The sequence below is a fragment of the Temnothorax americanus genome, unplaced genomic scaffold, assembly GCF_048541705.1.
Source record: "Temnothorax americanus isolate GAGA-0224 unplaced genomic scaffold, ASM4854170v1 Scaffold19, whole genome shotgun sequence".
Taxonomy (NCBI): domain Eukaryota; kingdom Metazoa; phylum Arthropoda; class Insecta; order Hymenoptera; family Formicidae; genus Temnothorax; species Temnothorax americanus.
This window is the reverse complement of record NW_027509329.1, coordinates 3,774,995-3,797,256: the sequence shown is the minus strand read 5'-3', so window position 1 is coordinate 3,797,256 and position 22,262 is coordinate 3,774,995. Positions and strand designations below refer to the sequence as shown.

The 22,262-nt window shown below is 41.2% G+C and overlaps 1 protein-coding gene across 1 annotated transcript; it reads left to right on the top strand.

The window, feature by feature from the left end:
* The first annotated feature begins 1,706 nt into the window (after positions 1-1,706).
* Positions 1,707-10,289, top strand: LOC143896636 (uncharacterized). Its single transcript, XM_077404585.1, has 2 exons — positions 1,707-9,701; positions 9,815-10,289. Exon 1 carries the CDS (start codon positions 3,698-3,700, stop codon positions 9,062-9,064), a length of 5,367 nt encoding a protein of 1,788 aa, XP_077260711.1. The 5' UTR covers positions 1,707-3,697; the 3' UTR covers positions 9,065-9,701; positions 9,815-10,289.
* Positions 10,290-22,262: the final 11,973 nt, after the last annotated feature.

The window sequence follows — 22,262 nt, the reverse complement described above, 5'->3', positions numbered from 1 at the left end:
CATTTTAGACAACAAGAAATCAGGAGAGTTGCGCTACTGTATATACTGTGGTATGGGATAGGCTACACGTCATTTACCAATCGCGAAGGCTCGCGCGGACAGCGACTCTCATGAAAAATCTCATGTTACGGCGCATGGCGGAAGGCGAAGACGTCAGGGAGCATCTTCGAAACTTCTTTGACACCGTCGATAAACTCGCAGAGATGGATATCGACATCAACAAGGATCTGTTATCAGTGATGTTGTTGTACAGCCTTCCGAAATCGTTCGAAAATTTTCAATGCGCGATCGAGTCGCGTGACGAACTACCGACCGCGGACGTGTTACGTATTAAAATCACGGAAGAATACGACGCGCGAAAAGGTGACTCATCCGACAAGTCCGCGAGTGCTCTTATGATTAAAAGAGGCGCGAATAAAAAGAAACCGTCAAAGGGCGGGGACAGTAATAAAACTTTTAAATATCGCTGTCATCGATGTCAGAAAGTGGGGCACAAGGCAAACGAGTGTCAATCGAAAACGAATCAATCCGAAAAGGAATCGGCTAAGAAAGTTGATGCCGTGAGTCTCTGTGCTGAGGTGAGACCCATCGACACGCGCGAAGAAACTGCGAATCACAAAACGGACGAAGAAGCCGCGAACATCGTAACAAAAGACGCAAATTGGTGTTTGGACACCGCCCACCTTTGTAAGGATCTGTCAAAGTTTGACTACATAAATGGAACGGCGGGACAGAAGTTAAACCTGGCCAACAGGGCATCCACACACGTCGTCGGAAAAGGACTGACGACCATCACAACCGAGACCGAAGGTCAATCGAGGAAAATAAACGTCACCGATACCTTGTATGTTCCGGACCTACGCACGAATCTTTTATCCGTCGGAAAGATTACCGACAAGGGATACACAGTGATCTTTACGAAAATGATGGCCGATATCGTCAATGATCGCAGTGGTAGTGTCGCATTAATCGCGCGCCGCGCAAACGAATTGTATTACGTAAACGGATCCTCCCGTGAGAACAGAGCCGACGACATAACCTCCGCCGCGATTGTATCGACCGAGAACAATTTCATGATTTGGCATCGCCGCATGGGCCACCTAAATTTTCGCGATCTAATCCAGTGCGATAGAAACGGATGCGTTCGCGGGATGAACATTAAAGATCCGACCGTTCGTCCAAATTGCGATATATGTAGTCGTGGAAAGATGACGCGCCCTTCCTTTTCGCGAAGGTTGGAACGAAGTACATCACCGTTACAAATCGTTCACACGGACCTGTGTGGACCCATGCATTCTTCGTCCAACGGTGGAGCTCTCTACTTCATAACCTTCATTGACGATTATTCGCGATGGTGCGAGATTCATTTCTTGAAGAAAAAGGACGAAGCCCTGGAAGCCTTCAAGAGATACAAGTCTTACGCCGAAAGGAAAATCGGCGCCAAACTCCAATCTCTGCAATCCGACAACGGGGGCGAGTACGTCAACAAGGCCTTTGATGATTATCTGGAGCAGCTCGGTATCAAACGGAGGCTCTCTACTCCACGTACCCCGGAGCAAAACGGAGTCGCGGAAAGACGCAATCGCACCACCGTGGAAATGGCTCGCTGCATGCTTCTGGGATCAAGACTATCTACATTTTTTTGGGCCGAAGCGGTGAACACCGCGAATTATGTAAGAAATAGGTGCCCATCCAGCGTCTTTGTTAGAAACGGACATTAAAGATCGTAAAGAGATTGTGTAAGTGTAGACATCTGTGAGCATAATAGATTGTAAGCGGCGATTCGATAGCAGGCTCATAGATGGCATCGATATTACAGTTATCTATTTATCTTCAGCGTTAAGTGTTTCGCGCACGCGGCGACGACGACGTCGCGCCCTAGCGCCGGAAAACGATTCGAAACGACGATACTGCGCAAGCGTAAAACGTATCGAGATGAACGTGAAGCCCGCCGGGAAGGTATTCGTCTTCCGGCTAGCGAGGCGAAGAGTTGCGTTCCTTCTACCGGCGTCGTATATATTCGTAAATTGTGACGCGAGTGCAATCCGCCAGACTATTGAGTCTGAGATTAACTCGAGCTATTCCAAGGACGTCTCCGCAACATCAGAGGAGACATTGCAGTATGGATTAGAGGCGATGACAAGCACCTCTCACGATATACGACGGAAGGAAGGACGAACTTAGCCATTTTTCAACCAGGATTCGGCAAACGGACAATCGCGGCCATTTTGCACATTGCAAAGGTCCTCCCTGTTTTGGTCGATGACCATCTTATCCAAAGGTAGACGGCGGATGCTTTCAGGTAACATATCGAACTCGTGTAACTCAGAGATCCATTAAGAGATTGATCGGCAACTCTCAAGCGGATTATGATGAACGCAATGTTCTATCATAAATGCGATCGTCTGATTACAGAGTTCGAGAAAGCACGGGGCGAAGGATAGCGTCCTCGCATTTCACGGGGCGACGGATTACATCCTCGCAGAACGGCTATATTAATGCCGACTATTCCGAAATTAATTATCGGTCTGAGCTCAGTCGAATTAAAGTCACGTTTACATGGTTGCAACCCGCGAATAACGCCATTGATTTTTCATATGCAATTGTTTAACTTATGTTCTCGATGCACACGTGAGTCGAATCTTCACGTATAATTGCGATTATTTTAACGAATTATGATTTATTCTATGGCTACTTGCCAATTATTTAAGTGTACGAAGCACTATATTGTTCATGAAAAGTTACTTATCGTTTAATTTAGTTCGTTCTTCAAGCATTAACATATATATTATTGATTCAAAATACATATAATCTGAATTACCATATAAGTTACTGTGCCGATTGATAGCTAGAAAGAACGTTATATTGCAGTTACCGAATCTCACGTAATATTTATAAGAGACTAAATGTTCACTCGAATGCTTCACGTTGCATATGTTCCTTTTCTTATACTTTAAGTGAGATACATATATATGAATTGGGATCGATGAACTCTCAATCGACACAGTACTTAAATTATATGCTTTGTATAATATTGCTCTAATTATTTAACCTGCGTTTGAAATTATATGCTTAACTTGTATGATCCTTTCTTGAAACAGAAACAAAGATTGAAATCACTTGGTGGTTTATCTGGTTGAGAATCAGAATAACGGATTTCTGTTCTCTTAAATTCAATCTTGATGAGAGACTAATTTCTTTTTATGACGCATGAGAAAGGATTATGCAAGAATAATTCAATATTGTCTGATTCTGTGCTTATTCTATATGTTCTTGATAAAACATTAATTCTGATAACTTTACTGATTGTAATCAAACCACAGCGAAAATACACAATCTCTTTACCGACTAAATCACAAGTAAAGTATCGTTCCCTTTTTTCTATAATTTCTATAGCTCAGGTTCCTGCGCGAACTTGTACATTTCAAACATTGGTCCTTCGAGCCGGATAGTCGGTTCCGGATGTAAAACGGCATTTGCAATTCGGATTCGTTTTTACGAATTTGTAATTCTGAAGTAAAAATATTTGTGTAACAATTAAGTTCTTGATTTCTATAAACGGTTACTTACTTGGTACGTCCGGATAGGGGAAACGATACTTCGAATTTTGCAAAAATCTAAGAAATAAATATACGGGAAAAACATTCCGCCTGAATCATATCAAGGTTGATAGCAATAGACATTTCGGAACGTTAAAATGGATTCGATACTATATCGTATTAATCAACAACTCACGTCGAGTCATTTTATAGCAAACGCTTATGATAATTTCATCGGTGCAGATTCCACGGGAATTACAAGGCTAAGAATAGAAAGATACTTGTCAACTCTGGAGGCTCTTTGGACTAGGTTCAATAGACAGCATGACGAACTTTTAATGACAATCGCTGGACTTGCAATAGAAGAAAGGTTGCCAGCTCTATCTCATTCGTATTTTTCTGACCAAATACAATCCGAAACACATGTGTGTTACTTAGCTGTTGTTGAACAGCTAAAGGCTCTTCTCGTTGCAGAGAGACCAAGTATAGCAGACTCTTCGTTGAATCCATCTTTGGACCGACCGATTGTAGAAATTTCTGCGTTGACTCAACCTTTAGATCGACCTATCGTAGCAAGCTCCTCGTCGAGTCAATTTCTAGATCAACCAGTAGCAGCAGGTTCGTCGTCAACTCAAGCTCAAAATACTGAGAATTTGGTGACAAACAATTTTCAAAGTGTACATGCTAGGCTTCCTTATATCAAAATTCCTCATTTTGACGGAGATCCAACGAAGTGGCTTAGTTTTAGAGATTTATTTTCATCTCTGGTCTTAGACAAAAAACATTTAACAGACGTTGAGAAATTACAATATTTAAAAACAAGTTTAACCGACACCGCGGCTCACTTGATTGAGAACACAACACTCACTTCTGAAAACTTAACAAGGGCATGGAATTCATTATTGTCATTCTACGACAATCCTAGACTTCAAGTTAACACGGAATTACAAGCAATCTTTAATTTAAAAGCTATGACAAAAGAATCTGCTAGTGAACTAGAACATTTATATACTACTTTTGTTCAACATTACAGAACATTACAAACATTACAACGCCCTGTGGGAATGTGGGACGATATGATCGTTTTCATGATTACACAAAGGTTAGATTCGGAATCGGTTAAAGCTTGGGAGAATAAACTAGGTTCGTCAAAGGTACCACCATCGTGGCCGGATCTTAATGAATTTCTGATTACTCGTCTCTTTACTCTCAAGGCTTATGAGAAGTCTCGAGTAGGAAAAGGTGGTTGGAAGCCTCAAAAGGCTACAGCCAAAGCTCATTTCCAAGGAAAATCAGGTGACTCTTCCTCTTTCAAAGTCTCGAATTGTCCTATTTGTAATCAGAAACATTATATTGCAAAGTGTCCTAAGTATGTAGATGAGACTGTTGCTCAGAAACTAGCACTAGTAGCCAAGCATAAATTATGCTACAATTGTTTAGGAAAGCATAGAGTAGCTAACTGTAGAGTGACAAAACGTTGTAGGACGTGTGATAAGAAGCACCACACAACAATACACAGAGCGGATACTTATTCGTCCGCAAAAGATACGAAGTTAGAATCAACAACACAATCGAATCCTGTCGTAACAGGACAGGACACAGCTAAGGTCTTACATTCAAATATAGATAAAACGTGGTCTGCGTCATGTGTATTGTTGCCAACTGCGCAAGTGTATATAATTTCCGAAAAGGGTGAAGTTAGAAAGACTCGAGCTCTGCTTGATCAAGGATCGGAGATTTCGTTGATTTCTGAGCGTGTTGTGCAGCAACTTAAGTTACCTCGTACTCGTGCATCACTTATGCTAACCGGAATAGGTGAACAGAAATCTAATACAACTAAAGGGCTTACATCATTTAGAATGAATTCGCTTTTCGGACCTGAACTAAATTTGACTGTTTCAGCTTATATTCTGCCTAAACTTACTACTTCTATTCCATCGGTTAAATTACAACCCGGTACGTGGCCTCATTTGGAGGGAATTCGACTAGCCGATCACGATTTCTTAAAGCCCGGTTCGATTGACTTGATAATAGGCGCGGACATTTATGGTTCTTTACTCGAAAGTAAACTGATAAAAGGTGAGGCTGGAACGCCAATAGCACAAGCTACCAAGTTAGGTTGGGTAATTTCGGGACCAACTACGCTTGAAACTTCCGTAGTTAATAGACAAAGCTATCACGTGTCGATTAGCCAAGAACTTTACGATTTAGTTTATAAATTCTGGGAATTAGAGGAAGTTCCTTCGTCAAAGATTCCAATACTTTCTAAAGAGGAACAGGATTGCGAGGATCACTTCCTTTCTACGCATAAGAGAGACGAAACAGGGAGATACATTATTAGACTTCCTTTCAAATCAAATCCGTCCAAACTTGGTAACTCAAAAGATAAGGCTTTGCGAATAATCCGGAGTTTAGCTGGCAGATTCAAGACAAATTCTAATTATTTTAAGCTTTACTCGGATTTTATGGTAGAGTATAGAAACTTAGGTCACATGCAGATAGTACCTTCGTCGGAATCGGAGCCCTCTCTGGTGTACTATCTCCCTCACCATGGCGTATTACGAGAACAGAGTCTGACCACTAAGTTGAGAGTTGTGTTTAACGGGTCAAGTCCGACAACTACGGGCGTGTCACTCAACGATTTATTGCACACAGGTGCTAAGTTGCAAATTGATTTGTTCGACGTACTTCTCTGGTTCCGCCTCTTTCTTTATGTGTTCATAGCTGACATCGAAAAAATGTTTAGACAAATAAAGGTGGACCCGTCAGATTGGGATTATCAGAGGATCTTTTGGTTGGATTCCTTGTTACAAATCACAACTTTTGCTCTAACAACGGTTACTTATGGTCAGGTCTGCTCACCTTTCTTAGCCATACGTGCTCTCGTACAGTTGGTAAAGGATGAGGGACATCGATATCCTTTAGCTATTCCAATCATGGAAAAGGGTAGATACGTAGACGAGTTTCATGGCGGAGCGGATTCTATTCAGAAAGCTCAAAATAAAGTTGCTCACTTAGACGGGCTCTGCATGGCGGGCGGTTTCTTGTTGAAGAAATGGATGAGCAATCACCCTGATGTTTTGGAAAACATACCACCCGATAGAAAGATTACATCTCATTCTATTTCATTTAATGAAGGTGAGACTGTTCACGTATTAGGGCTGTCTTGGAACGCTTTAACTGATTCGTTTGAATTTACATTTGAGCTCCCTACATTGACAACTATCACGAAAAGGACTGTTATGTCTACGATTGCTAAATTTTTCGATCCAATGGGTTTTTTGTCGCCTGTTACTATTGTCGGCAAGATATTTGTGCAAGAGTTATGGTCAATTAAGTTAGATTGGGATGACCCATTACCGAAAAAACTAATCCAAAATTGGACAGACTTTGTAAATAGTTTACATAATACACCGAAATTCGAATTTCCACGATGGATAGGTTGGACAGCTAATTCACTTATTGAAATACACGGATACTGCGATGCCTCGCAACAGGCTATGGCTGCAGTTGTTTTTGCAAGAGTAACATCGAGCGAAGGTAAAGTCACCGTCTGCTTTGTGGCTTCTAAGACAAAGGTTGCGCCTTTAAAAAGGCTTACTATTCCTCGTTTAGAACTGACAGCTGCCGTTCTACTAGTCAAACTTGTGTCGCATATACTGAAGGTGATGGATATTGGTAATATTCCTGTTGTTTTGAGAACAGACTCCGAAATCACTCTTATTTGGATCAAAGGGCATCCATCGAAATGGAAAGAATTTGTACAAAATCGTGTTAATTTTATTCAGACCACATTACCTCAGGCAGAATGGAAGTTTATCTCCGGGAAGGAAAATCCGGCTGATTTAGCGACAAGAGGTATAACACCTCAACAGTTATTGAATTCAAGATCATGGTGGATAGGTCCTCATTGGTTGACTCAACATCCATCAACATGGCCGGATGAAGCATATTCTCTCGCTTCTGATGAAAACTTAGAGGAGAGACCTGTAAGGGTCGCGACTACTATTGAATTGAAATCCCCAAAGATCTGGGATTTGATTGAAAAATATTCGGATTTGACTAAACTTCTACGGATAACCGCACGATGTAAAAGGGTTGTAAGAAGGTTTCAAGGTAAAAGGGAATCTTCTTTCAATCATCCATTGACAGTGACAGAATTAACAGAAGCTAGATTGTTTTGGATCAGGATGGTTCAGCAAACCTACTTTTCTCAGGAGCTTGGAATTTTGGCATCAGGTAAAGACTTGCCTAGATCTAATGCACTTCTTAAGCTAACACCGCAACTTGATTCAAATGGACTATTAAGAGTAGGAGGTCGTCTTGAACGATCTTTTCTATCCGAAAGTGCTAAGCATCCTTACATACTACCGAAGGATTCTATACTTTCTTCTCTGGTTATTGCTGACGCTCATGCTCGTACATTCCATGGAGGAGTTCAGGATACTCTTTCCTTCATTAGGAACAATTATTGGATAATTGGAGGTCGAGTTGTAGTTCGATCATTCATACTCAAATGTGTAGTCTGTACTCGGTTTCGCCAGGAAAGAGCACATCAAATCATGGGTCAGTTACCTACTGAGAGACTAAACCCGTCTCGACCTTTCGAACATTCGGGAGTGGACTACGCAGGTCCGTTTACTACGAAAACTTGGAAAGGTAGGAATGCAAAGACCTACAAGACTTACATAGCTTTGTTCGTTTGTTACTCGACTTCAGCTATACACTTAGAATTGGTTACGGACTACACAACTGAGGCTTTCTTAGCGGCATACAAACGTTTCACCTCTCGTCGAGGAATTTGTTCAACGTTAGCTAGTGATTGCGGTACTAATTTCAAAGGTGCGGATACAGAGCTTCGTAAGCTCTTTCTAGCAAGCTCAAAGGAATCAGAAGAATTAGCTAAGCTTCTCGCAAGGGACGGAACGCAGTGGAAGTTCAATCCACCTGCGGCTCCTCATTTCGGAGGAAAATGGGAAGCAGGCGTTAAATCGGTTAAAACGCATTTAAACAAGGTAGTCGGTGATCAACTACTCACGTACGAAGAGATGAATACTTTACTAATTCAAATAGAAGCGGTGTTGAATTCACGACCACTTAGTCCGCAGTCTGACGATCCAACCGATACTTCTGCTTTGACCCCGGGTCATTTTCTTATAGGGCAGGCTCTGACTACTATTCCCGAACCATCGTTAGACGGCGTAAAGATCTCTCATCTTTCACGGTGGCAACTCTTAAGAAAAATGCTAGAAGACTTTTGGAAACAATGGTCACGTGATTGTCTGCAAAGATATCTTGCGGTATACAAGTGGAACAATGCTGTTCCATCTATAAAAGAAGGTTCTTTGGTTTTGGTAGTTGATGAGAGGTATCCTCCAGCAAAGTGGCCTTTAGGTCGGGTTGTTAAGACTCACCCTGGTCAGGACGGTCATACTAGAGTTGTTACGGTACGGACGCAAATTTCTGAATTACAAAGACCTATCACTAAACTTTGTCCTCTTCCAATTGATACCGAAACTTTATAGTTAGTTCGTTATCTGCGATAAACGAAGGCGGGCGGAATGTTAGAAACGGACATTAAAGATCGTAAAGAGATTGTGTAAGTGTAGACATCTGTGAGCATAATAGATTGTAAGCGGCGATTCGATAGCAGGCTCATAGATGGCATCGATATTACAGTTATCTATTTATCTTCAGCGTTAAGTGTTTCGCGCACGCGGCGACGACGACGTCGCGCCCTAGCGCCGGAAAACGATTCGAAACGACGATACTGCGCAAGCGTAAAACGTATCGAGATGAACGTGAAGCCCGCCGGGAAGGTATTCGTCTTCCGGCTAGCGAGGCGAAGAGTTGCGTTCCTTCTACCGGCGTCGTATATATTCGTAAATTGTGACGCGAGTGCAATCCGCCAGACTATTGAGTCTGAGATTAACTCGAGCTATTCCAAGGACGTCTCCGCAACATCAGAGGAGACATTTCAGTATGGATTAGAGGCGATGACAAGCACCTCTCACGATATACGACGGAAGGAAGGACGAACTTAGCCATTTTTCAACCAGGATTCGGCAAACGGACAATCGCGGCCATTTTGCACATTGCAAAGGTCCTCCTGGTTTTGGTCGATGACCATCTTATCCAAAGATAGACGGCGGATGCTTTCAGGTAACATATCGAACTCGTGTAACTCAGAGATCCATTAAGAGATTGATCGGCAACTCTCAAGCGGATTATGATGAACGCAATGTTCTATCATAAATGCGATCGTCTGATTACAGAGTTCGAGAAAGCACGGGGCGAAGGATAGCGTCCTCGCATTTCACGGGGCGACGGATTACATCCTCGCAGAACGGCTATATTAATGCCGACTATTCCGAAATTAATTATCGGTCTGAGCTCAGTCGAATTAAAGTCACGTTTACATGGTTGCAACCCGCGAATAACGCCATTGATTTTTCATATGCAATTGTTTAACTTATGTTCTCGATGCACACGTGAGTCGAATCTTCACGTATAATTGCGATTATTTTAACGAATTATGATTTATTCTATGGCTACTTGCCAATTATTTAAGTGTACGAAGCACTATATTGTTCATGAAAAGTTACTTATCGTTTAATTTAGTTCGTTCTTCAAGCATTAACATATATATTATTGATTCAAAATACATATAATCTGAATTACCATATAAGTTACTGTGCCGATTGATAGCTAGAAAGAACGTTATATTGCAGTTACCGAATCTCACGTAATATTTATAAGAGACTAAATGTTCACTCGTGTTCGCGATCGAACAAAAACCAGTCGGCGTCTCGAGAAATTAGTTTTACGTACGTCACGTTGAACTCGAGGCCGGCGACCGATCAGCTGTTTTGAAATATTATTTGCTCGCTTTGTCCCGGGGTATGCCTCGCGCACCGAGTCCCCGAGACAAAGGAGCGAGTAAATATAGGCCACCGTGGAACTCTGTTTTTCTGTCCTTCGAATGTATACTAGGAAATATACCGATATTTCTGCGAATTTGGTCGACTTTACTCTGAAGGGCAGAAAAACCGAAATTATTTCAAAACAGCGGATTGACTCAGCTGAATTTTCGGCTCGGTTTTTGTAACCGGGGGTCCTTAAGATTCAGTCACCATCGCATGCAGGACCATCATCGCTAGCGTTTCGAGATCTGGAACTCGTTAAAATACGTGACGCAGATATTGTAAAATTGGCCTCGTGCGACACTAGCTTGTACATGAAACCGTCAACCGTACTCTTCTTATTCGAACTAGAACATTGCGTCGAGAATGTGTATTTTCAACTGTGCCAAAATGTTCATGGCGTAAGTGAAAAATTTAAACAATTTGTAATCATTTTACGTCAAAATTGTATCACCGATAAATGTAATGCAGTTAGAATCTTGCGTGAATTTTATGATAAGAATTCAATTATTGATTGTGAACTGTTGGCGTATGCTGCAGATAATATTGTACATGATGCATTACATGAGAAATAAATGTATATATTAAAATGCATATCACTGTATCTAAAATTATCTTTTCTTCTCTCAATTATTTATTATAATGAAAAGAAACGCGCGAACGGGGGCCGGGAGCGAGAGAGGACGCGAACGAAGAGACGCGAGCGACAGAGAACGCGAGCGAGAGAGGAAATCTATATACATTATTATACTGTATATCTATATACAATATTTTGCCTTTGTAACGCGCGACGACATAGTTGAATGGCGCCGCGAAACACCGATAAGCGGCTCTTCCTAAGACAGAAAAATAAAGAAGAGAGACCGCGACGGTTAAGTCAAAAAATTTTTTGGTCGAGTACCTACGTCGTCGGGCCATCGACGCTCGCTTTTGTAGTGAGACGCCGTAACCGAATGGTGGCTTGCATGTTCTAGAAGGGTGAGATCATTGCGGAGTCAAGTGTCTAATTCGCTGTTTTGTTTATATTCGCCGATAAAATTCCAGCAGCCGAACGGCGCCTTTGTAATACCCCCGCGCCGATAAAGTGACGACACCCCCCCCCCGGGCCAATTTCGGCGGTACCTCTTGTCAATACGATATGTTTATTAATATTTAATAAACATGTCCCGACACGCTCGCCGACCCCCCCCCGCTCCCCCTCACCAACGAGTCGCCCCCCTCGCTCCCCCTCGCCAACGAGTCGTCATCCCCCCCTCGCTCCCCCTTGCCCTCGAGTCCTCCCCCCCGCTTCCCCTCGCCAACGAGTCGTCCTCCCCCCGCCCGACCCCTCGCCAACAAGTCGTCATCCCCCCCCCTCGCTCCCCCTCGCTAACAAGTCTTCATCCCCCCCTCGCTTCCTCACGCCAACAAGTCGTCTCCCCTCCCTCCTCCCCTTTGCCAACGAGTCGTCCTCCCTCCCCCCGCTCCCCCTCGCCAACGAGTGGCTCCCCCCCCCCCACTCCCCCTCGCCCTCGAGCCCTTCCCCCCCGCCCCGCTCCCCCCTCGGAGCTCCCGGGGTAGATCTCTTATTGATATATCTATTTATTTTCCCGCCGTGGATTTGAGCGATGGCGATTACGAGCTCGGTCTGACAGATTTTGAAACCTATCACACGATACCGAATGTAAATTCGTCGAACAATAAATTCTACTATGACGACGACGACAAGGAGATTACCGTTCCCGAAGGATCGTATGAACTGCGTGATATAGACATGTATCTGAAACGCGCTCTTTTATGGGACCAATCCGATAATGTCTCGACAAACGAAGATGAACCGCACCCATTGATTATTATTCATGCTAATAACAATACGATGAAGAGTGAGATCAAGTGCGCTTATCGGATAAATTTCACAAAACCGAACAACATTGGATCACTGCTGGGATTTTCAGCGAATCGCGTGCTGGAGCCGCGACAATTGCACGAATCGGATGTTCCTATAAATATCATCAACGTAAACATCATTCGCATAGAGTGTAACGTGACCGCGGGTGCGTACAGCAACGACAAGTACGTGCACACGATACACGAGTTTTCACCGAGTGTGCCTCCAGGATATAAGATATCGGAAACGCCGGCACAGATCATTTACCTCCCGATCATCGTACGGAGCATTTCGGACTTGACGCTTCGCGTTGTGGATCAGGCCGGTCGATTGATTGATTTTCGCAGAGAAGAGATCACCGTTAGACTGCATGTACGAAGACGACAGCGATAACGTGAGATGCTCGTACTGAACGAAGCTGAGCAGGTGCAACAGACGAGAAACAAAAAGACAATCCGATCGCCAAAGAAGAAACTCACTGCGTCGAACATTGAATTTTTGAAATCATTGGGTTTTGTCGTACGAAATGGCTAATATCTTAAACATTGGAGGTGAACCGATCTTTGACGACAGCGTCGTCAAGGTTGAGACACACACGTACAATCCGTACGCCAACACAACGTTTGGACATAACGATAAGATAAGAATACCCATACAACAGCAGGATTTATACACGTTGCCGTGCGAGAGCTTTCTCTACGTTGAAGGACAATTGACGATAAAGAGAAGGAATGACGAGTCTGTGACAACGCTTGCAAATAATTGCGTGGCGTTCATGTTTGATGAAATTCGATACGAGCTCAACGGTGTGGAGATTGATCGCAACAGAAACGTTGGCATAACCAGTACCATCAAGAACTACGTATCGCTATCGTATAACGATTCTCAACTCATGCGGAATGCTGGATGGGACGTTACATCGAGCATACCTGAAGGATACTTCAACTTTTGCGTACCGCTCAAGATGTTGCTAAGCTTTTGCGAGGATTACAAACGCGTCGTTGTTAACGCTCGTCACGAATTAATTTTGATACGAGCGCGTAGCGATAACAATTGCATTGTAGGAAATCCGGCGACGAAGCCGGAAATTGAATTGTTTAAAGTACAGTGGAAAATGCCTCACGTCACATTAAACGAGGTCAATAAGCTATCTATGCTACGGGCCTTGGAAAGCGGGCGATATCTTAGTGTCAGTTTCCGTTCGTGGGATCTGTACGAGTATCCCATGTTGCAGAGCACGACCAAGCATTCGTGGGCCGTCAAAACGGCGACTCAGCTGGAGAAGCCGCGGTACGTTATCTTTGCGCTGCAGACCGGCCGCAAGAATATCATGTCTCAAAATGTTAGCGTATTCGATGACTGTAACTTGACCAACGTGAAACTTTATCTAAACTCCGAATTTTATCCGTACGATGACATGAATCTGGATTTTGGCAAAAATCGATACGCCGTTCTTTTCGATATGTATGCGCGTTTTCGTAAAACTTATTACGGATACGATTCTTTCGATACGCTTTGCAGCTTGTATACATTCCTGATGGAAGGACCTTTTGTTGTCATCGATTGCTCGCGACAAAACGAATCTGTCAAGAGCGCCACCGTGGATGTGCGAATAGAATTTGATTGTAAAGAGAATGTACCTGCAAATACTACCGCCTATTGTCTCATCTTGCATGATCGCGTAATCGAATACTGCCCGCTGTCTAATGTAGTGCGCAAACTCATGTAAATTGCAATATCAGCAGATATTGCAATATACGCAGATATTACAATATAAGAGACACTGATGTACCGCGATAAGATACAGATTGCTCCATTGTTTCGACATAATCGTACCGACGTTTGTCAATCTGCAGGGGTTCACCGTCGGGATGAAATTTGTCGTAAAGGAGGTGGCGGTTCTGAGAAACGGGACCGTTTTGGCACATTACATTTTTACATGTCCCATGCCATGGAGTCTCCTCGCGAAATCCGACAGATCATGCGCTTCCTGGTTGATTGTGAATCACCATGGACTACGATGAGAGGACGGAAACGTGTCCTACAGCATGGCGAAACATCTAATTACGTCGGCTGTACTTGGAGAGGGCGACGAGACGTCGACTCTTGTGTACGTCAAGGGATGCCAGAAACGAGAATGGCTGGTGGATCTGCTTGAGAATAAAGCGAGAAAAAATCTAAAAATCGAGACTCTGGATGCAGATTAGGAAGATATCGAATCTATAAATAATCTAGATGTTACTAATACTGTAAGATGCGGAAAACATGTTAAGAATTGCGCATTACAAAATGTATTAAAAATATTTAACTGGTGGTCGCGACACCAGAAAAAATTATGATTTTTTTTTAATAAACTATATATGTATATATAAATGTTTTATTTCTTTTTCTCACATAGTTTGTAGTATAATGTAGCTGTTTTAGCTGTTCAAGAGCTGTTTTTAGTTGTTTAAAAGAAGTTTGATAGCGGTTCAATAGCAGTTATACAGATCACAGTTATACAGATCGCTGTTATACAGATAATTGTTTTAGTTGTTTGATAGCTGTTTAAAAGCTGTTTCTAGTTGTTTAAAAGAAGTTTGATAGCGGTTCAATAGCAGTTTTACAGATCAAATCACCAAAAGTCAATGGCGCGATATTGTTTTCGAGAACATACGTGTCTCGCGGTGACATCATTGCACACGTGCAATACTGCACATCGCAGATTTTTTGGAAGGCGCAATTGTATGGATGCTGAGATGAAATTAGATATGATAAACAAACGATGTGACAATTGTGAGATGTAGAAGAATGAATTTGAAGGTACGCTCAGTAGTCGAGGACTGGAAGTAAGAGTCGGTTGGCATACTTGATAGTGTTCGGACGTGTTTGTCTTGTCGAAAAATTTCAAGTGTCGCGACTGTTTGTACTGTCTGCACTGTGTGATTTTAACAGTAGCATCGTGTATTGCGCCTTTTGAGGCATACAACGTTCTGTAAAAATGAATTTCGGAGAATTACAGTTTGAAGGACATGAAATGGAAGTTGAAGCAAACGTTAAAGAAATGGAAGTGAATGACGAGGAAGAAATGGAAGTTGATGACGAGGAAGAAATGGAAGTTGATGATGAAGCATTATTGTCGGACGATTCGTGTTATGATAGTGAATTGGCTGATGAGGATATTCCGGACGAAATTTTCAGAGTGTTAAATCAAGCAGAAGTGAATATGTTACACCCTCTGACAAAGATGTGTTGCATATACTCTTGTTTTACTCCAGGACATGTGAAGTTTTGTGCGTCATGCATTGTCAGAATATGCGGATTGTTCTCGATGTTATACGCTGTTCGCAGACATGACACATGTCCGTATATCCTTATAGATGGTCTCTTTTGTTCATCTTGTGGAGACCCATTATATCTGATTTCACCGAGTAATCTATGTCCCATGTGTGTTTTTGTGTAAATTTTAACTGTGTAAATAGCCTGTGTAAATAGCCTGCAGTATTTTAATGTATACATATTATTGTGTAAATTAAGAGACAATGGCCTGAATTCTGAAGGTGACTGACTCAAGAATTAGGGATTTCTGGTTCAAATCCTGCGGTGGTAAGCAAATTTTCTATGTATAATATAAATTTATTTAACGCGATTGTGAACGAGAACGCAAACGGGGGAGAGAGACCGCGCGAGGGAGAGATAACGCGAACGGGAGCGAGAGAGACCACGCGAACGAGAAGACGCGCGCGACCGGGGGACGGGGGAGAAATATCTACGATGGAGAGATAACGCGAGCGGGAGCGTGCCGTGTGACGACACGCGGACTCCGCGGCGCGGCGAAACGCGGACCCCCTCGCTCCGCGGCGCCGGAAAACGCGGACCTCTCGCCCCGCGACGCCGAAAAACGCGGTCGCTCTGCGGCGCCGGAAAACGCGGACCTCCTCGCCCCGCGGCGCCGAAAAACTCGGTCGCCCTGCAAAGCTGGAAAACGCAGCGCCTGAAAAACGCGGTTTCCCTCTGCCCCTCGCCCCGTAACGCCCAAAAAACGCGGTTCCCTCTCCCCCTTCCCCCGCGGCACCTGAAAAACGCGGTTCCCCCTCCCCCTCCCCGCGGTTTCCTCCCACCCGCGGTTCCTCCCCCGCCCGCGGTTCCCCCCGTTCGCGGTTCCCCCCCCCCCCCTGCCCCTCACCCCACCCCCCTCAGATCCCCGGATCAGATCTCTCTTAGCTTACCTACTGCAGTATCATCTAAGACAGTCATATCAAGAGACACGGTAGTGTCTCGCGCCAAGTACACGCGGAGCGAGACCGACCGTGACTCTTTTACGCGACGCGACGGGTTGCGAGTACCCGAGATGTTGAGATCTCGATAACGAGTGAACGGATCAAGTTCTAAGTAGGCTTGATCGATAGCTTGGGGTCCACTTAGGGGGGGGTTTCTCTCATAATATTCCGCTACGTGCCCTACGAGCGGAGATATTGCGACGCAAAGTCCAAATGTAAAAATTTTTTATTAAGATACTTCTTCTTCTACTTCTAACGCCGACGTCTGATATGATGACGTCATAATCAGAAACGTCACTTTCACTTTTTCGACGCTGGCGGCGCAGGTATCGCCAGTTTCGACATCGCGCGCGTATTTCGAAATTAGGTCGATAGACTTATCGGTCAGAAGGAAGATTTCTATTTAGGTAAATTAGGTATATATATAAATAATATATATTGAGTTAACGGAAAAGAAGATTCTCTACGCTTGGCAGAAAATGCCGCTAGGGAATTTTTAAGTCGATTCTTATGAATTAAGCTTGAATTCGATGTCTAGGTATCCCAGGTTGCCGATGACGAGGTCCAGATAGTGCGCTTCATAGTTTTCGGTGTCCAGGTGTAATAACACGTTGAATTCGATGTCCACGTGTCCCAGGTTGCTGATGACGGGATCCAGATAGTGCGCTTCAGAGTTTTCGGTGTCCATGTGTAATCGTACGTTTAATTCGATATCTAGGTGTCCCAGGTTGCCGATGACGAGGTCCACATAGTGCGCTCCGTAGTTTTCGGTGTCTACGAGTATTAATATCTTGAATTCGATGTCCACGTGTCCCAGGTTGCCGATGACGAGGTCCTCATAGTGCGCTCCGTAGTTTTCGGTGTCCAGGTGTAATCGTACGTTGAATTCGATGTCTAGGTGTCCCAGGTTGCCTATGACAAGGTCCACATAGTGCGCTCCGTAGTTTTCGGTGTCCAGGTGTAAGAATACGTTAAATTCAATGTCTACGTGTCTCAGGTTGCCGATGACGAGGTCCACATAGTGCGCTTCATAGTTTTCGGTGTCCAGGTGTAAGAATACGTTAAATTCAATGTCTACGTGTCTCAGGTTGCCGATGACGAGGTCCACATAGTGCGCTTCGTAGTTTTCGGTGTCCAGGTGTAATAATACGTTGAATGCGATGTCTAAGTGTTCCAGGTTGCCGATGACGATGTCTAGATAGTGAGCTCCGTAGTTTTCGGTGTCTACGTGTATTAATACCTTGAATTCGATGTTTAAGTGTCCCAGGTTGCTGATGACGAGGTCCAGATAGCGCGCTCGGTAGTTTTCGGTGTCCAGGTGTAATCGTACGTTGAATTCGATGTCTAAGTGTCCCAGGTTGCCGATGATGAGGTCCACATAGTGCGCTTCGTAGTTTTCGGTGTCCAGGTGTAATAATACGTTGAATGCGATGTCTACGTGTCTCAGGTTGCCGATGACGAAATCCACATAGTGCGCTTCATAGTTTTCGGTGTCCAGGTGTAAGAATACGTTGAATTCAATGTCTACGTGTCTCAGGTTGCCGATGACGAGGTCCACATAGTGCGCTTCGTAGTTTTCGGTGTCCAGGTGTAATAATACGTTGAATGCGATGTCTAAGTGTTCCAGGTTGCCGATGACGATGTCTAGATAGTGAGCTCCGTAGTTTTCGGTGTCTACGTGTATTAATACCTTGAATTCGATGTTTAGGTGTCCCAGGTTGCTGATGACGAGGTCCAGATAGCGCGCTCGGTAGTTTTTGGTGTCTAGGTGTAATAATACCTCAAATTCGATGTCTACGTGTTCCAGGTTGCCGATGACGAGGTCCACATAATGCGCTTCATAGTTTTTGGTGTCTAGGTGTATTAATAACTTTAAATCTGAATGGGTGCGTTCAGCCGATACTCCGCTAGCCTAGCAATTGTGAGCAGTCGCTCGTTTTCGCTCGTTTCCTCTCCTTTTAATCCATTAGGTCAAAAGAGAGGAAACGAGCGAAAACGAGCGTCTGCTCACGATTGCTAGGCTAGAGGAGTTTCGGCTGAACGCACCCAATGTAGGACACGTAGATATCAAATTCGAGGTATTAATACATGTAGACACTAAAAACTACGAAGCGCACTATGTGGACCTCGTCATCGGCAACTTGAAACACGTGGCCATCGAATTCAAGGTATTAATACACCTGTACACCGAAAACTATAGAGCGCACTATGTGGACCTCGTCATTAGCAACCTGGAACACCTAGACATTGAATTCAAGCTTGATTCATAAGAATCGACTTAAAATTTCCCTAGCGGCAGAATTAGAATTGTCATGACATAATAAAAATTGCTAAATTAAAATTATGTCTAGACATAATAAAAATTGGACAGAAATTATGTCTAGACATAATAAAAATTGGATGAATTAAAATTATGTCTGACGTAAAAATAATTATCAAAAATATCGATACCTGAAGATATCGGTACATACATATACAGTTGCGAACAACATTCAGTAAGACACGCAAATAAAAATAAATAAAGAATTTTACAGTTAACGACTTATTAACATTAATCATGCTTTATTGCGATTATGTTTTATGTTGAAATTGAAAAATATATACAAGGTGTACAACTAAAAAGGTTACAGATTATTATTTTAAAAAAACTAAGCAAAATATTAAATTGTTGTTTTCTTTAGAAATAATAGTCCGTAACAATTTTAGCTTCATACCTTGTATTATATACTGTTTATAAGATTATAAAATATATTGTTTATAAGATTAAGATGCGTAACACTACAAAATGGCGTGATATCCGTACAAAATTACCTTTTAAAAAAAAAATGTAAAAAAGAGCGCCAAGTACACCCATAGTAGTGTATATGTATTATGTTGTTACCCTGTTATGTTGTTACCTCGAAAAAAACAAAGTGGTAGTATTATACCTCCAAATAGCTTTATCCTGTACATACTGTTTATAAAATGCGTAATATACTACAAAAAGGCGTGATATCCGCACAAAATTACCTTTTTTAAAAAAGGTAAAAAAAGGCGCCAAGTACACGTATAGTAGTGTATATGTTGTTACCTAAAAAAAAATGAAAGTGGTAGTATTATACCTCGAAGAAACTTAAGTAACAAGTGGTAGACTTTTATATCTCGAAAAATCTCGAAAAAATTTAAGCAGTAGTATCTTTATTTCCGAAAAATTATAACTCAAGTGATACACGTCACAAAATTATGTTTCCTTATCAAAAAGAAAAATCGCGCTTCAAGTGATCTATTACAATTACAAAAAAGAAATGATATCTCTTTAAATTAGAGCGCCAATTACAGAGAGAACATGTATATTGCCTCAAAAAATAATTGTTGCACTACTTTGAAAAATCTTTACATTGTGTCAATTAGAAAAGAATGTATGATAACAATTTTATAAGATTAAAAAATTTTATTTAAATTTAACAAGGGAATACAAGATATTTAAATACAAAGTTTACATGTGTATTTTTTAATGGTCACAAAGAATTACAGAGGTAACAGTACAAAATACAAATATTTTATTAAAATATTTAATCCAACGAGGGAATACAATTTGTATTTAAATATAAATTTTATATATGTATTTTTCAATAGAATAAAATATTTAATCACAAAGAATTACAAAGGTAACAGTACAAAATAAAAATATTTTATTAAAATACATAAATTTTTCTTATAAAAAAACTTGGCGCTGTTAGACCTCGAAATTTTAAATAAATAAATAAATTTATTCTATACTTAATTATAAGCCGCATTATCCGCCGTCCGCGTCGTCACGCACACCCATATCATTCACTCCCACATCCACGCTGATAATCATTTAATATTACTCCCATCGCATTTTTCTCTGAATTATTTTTATTTACTGTTGTCCTTATTTATTTAAAATTTCGAGGTCTAACAGCGCCAAGTTTTTTTACAAGAAAAATTTATGTATTTTAATAAAATATTTTTATTTTGTACTGTTACCTTTGTAATTCTTTGTGATTAAATATTTTATTCTATTGAAAAATACATATATAAAATTTATATTTAAATACAAATTGTATTCCCTCGTTGGATTAAATATTTTAATAAAATATTTGTATTTTGTACTGTTACCTCTGTAATTCTTTGTGACCATTAAAAAATACACATGTAAACTTTGTATTTAAATATCTTGTATTCCCTTGTTAAATTTAAATAAAATTTTTTAATCTTATAAAATTGTTATCATACATTCTTTTCTAATTGACACAATGTAAAGATTTTTCAAAGTAGTGCAACAATTATTTTTTGAGGCAATATACATGTTCTCTCTGTAATTGGCGCTCTAATTTAAAGAGATATCATTTCTTTTTTGTAATTGTAATAGATCACTTGAAGCGCGACTTTTCTTTTTGATAAGGAAACATAATTTTGTGACGTGTATCACTTGAGTTATAATTTTTCGGAAATAAAGATACTACTGCTTAGATTTTTTCGAGATTTTTCGAGATATAAAAGTCTACCACTTGTTACTTAAGTTTTTTCGAGGTATAATACTACCACTTTCATTTTTTTTAGGTAACAACATATACACTACTATACGTGTACTTGGCGCCTTTTTTTACCTTTTTTAAAAAAGGTAATTTTGTGCGGATTTTTATTTACATAATCTGTACACGCTTCACACACGTATGCATTTCTGTACATTTTTTTATTAAATATCCGCAAACATATTTAAAGGGATTTACTTCTGGTAGTTTCATGTTATGATAATCGTGATTAGGAATATCTAAAATTACACGTGCCGTAGATGGAATAAATTCTGAGGAAGTAGACGGATTCGAACATGACATACCAACTAAACTTAACATGCGATCATTATCCGCCGCACAATTTTGCGTATCTGAATGTTGTAACATCTTCATACTAAATAATTTTTTAAAGGCACGACTAAATTGTATCGGTGTCGGATTTACACAATTACCGCCTTGTTGTCTAACACAGCCAAAGAAATTTTCTAAACAATCTTGATTGATTCTTCGTGTCCGAATATGTGGAAAATTATGACATTTTAATTTTTCCTAAAGTTGCATCATGCTGTTGATAGTTATTTGCCAACATTTAAAGCATTGAACTTTTACACTAGATCCTTTGTCATTAATTACCTTAATAGTTTTTAAAAAACATAACATTTCTTCTAAAAATTTAATTTGTTTTTCGCTTTCTGTAAATACTTGCGCATATTCCTTTGGACTATTTAAAGTGAAAGAATTTAAAATATCGAATAATTTATCAAAATGGTCGATAAAATCTATTGTTCCAACTGCTGCGCTTGGAAGAAGGCCCAAGGACAAGTAAGTGCACATACCCGCACACATACGATTACTGAGAACTTGAACAGCGTATAGTACTCTCATTTTATCAAAATTACTTGGCTCGATATGCTTTTGAGTTAACTTTGGGGCCAATTTTATCCACTGTTTACTGTCTCTGTTATAAAATTCAATAATATCATCCCATGAAGCAACTTTGTTATTTCCAAATTGTATATTATGTTTCAACAAATTATCATGAGATCTTTTCATTAAATGCGGAGTATCGAATATATATAGTACCTCATGTCCGTCAACTAAAAAGATTGAATTTTGTACAGAAATACCTGATTCTCGGGATAGTTGTGTAAAGT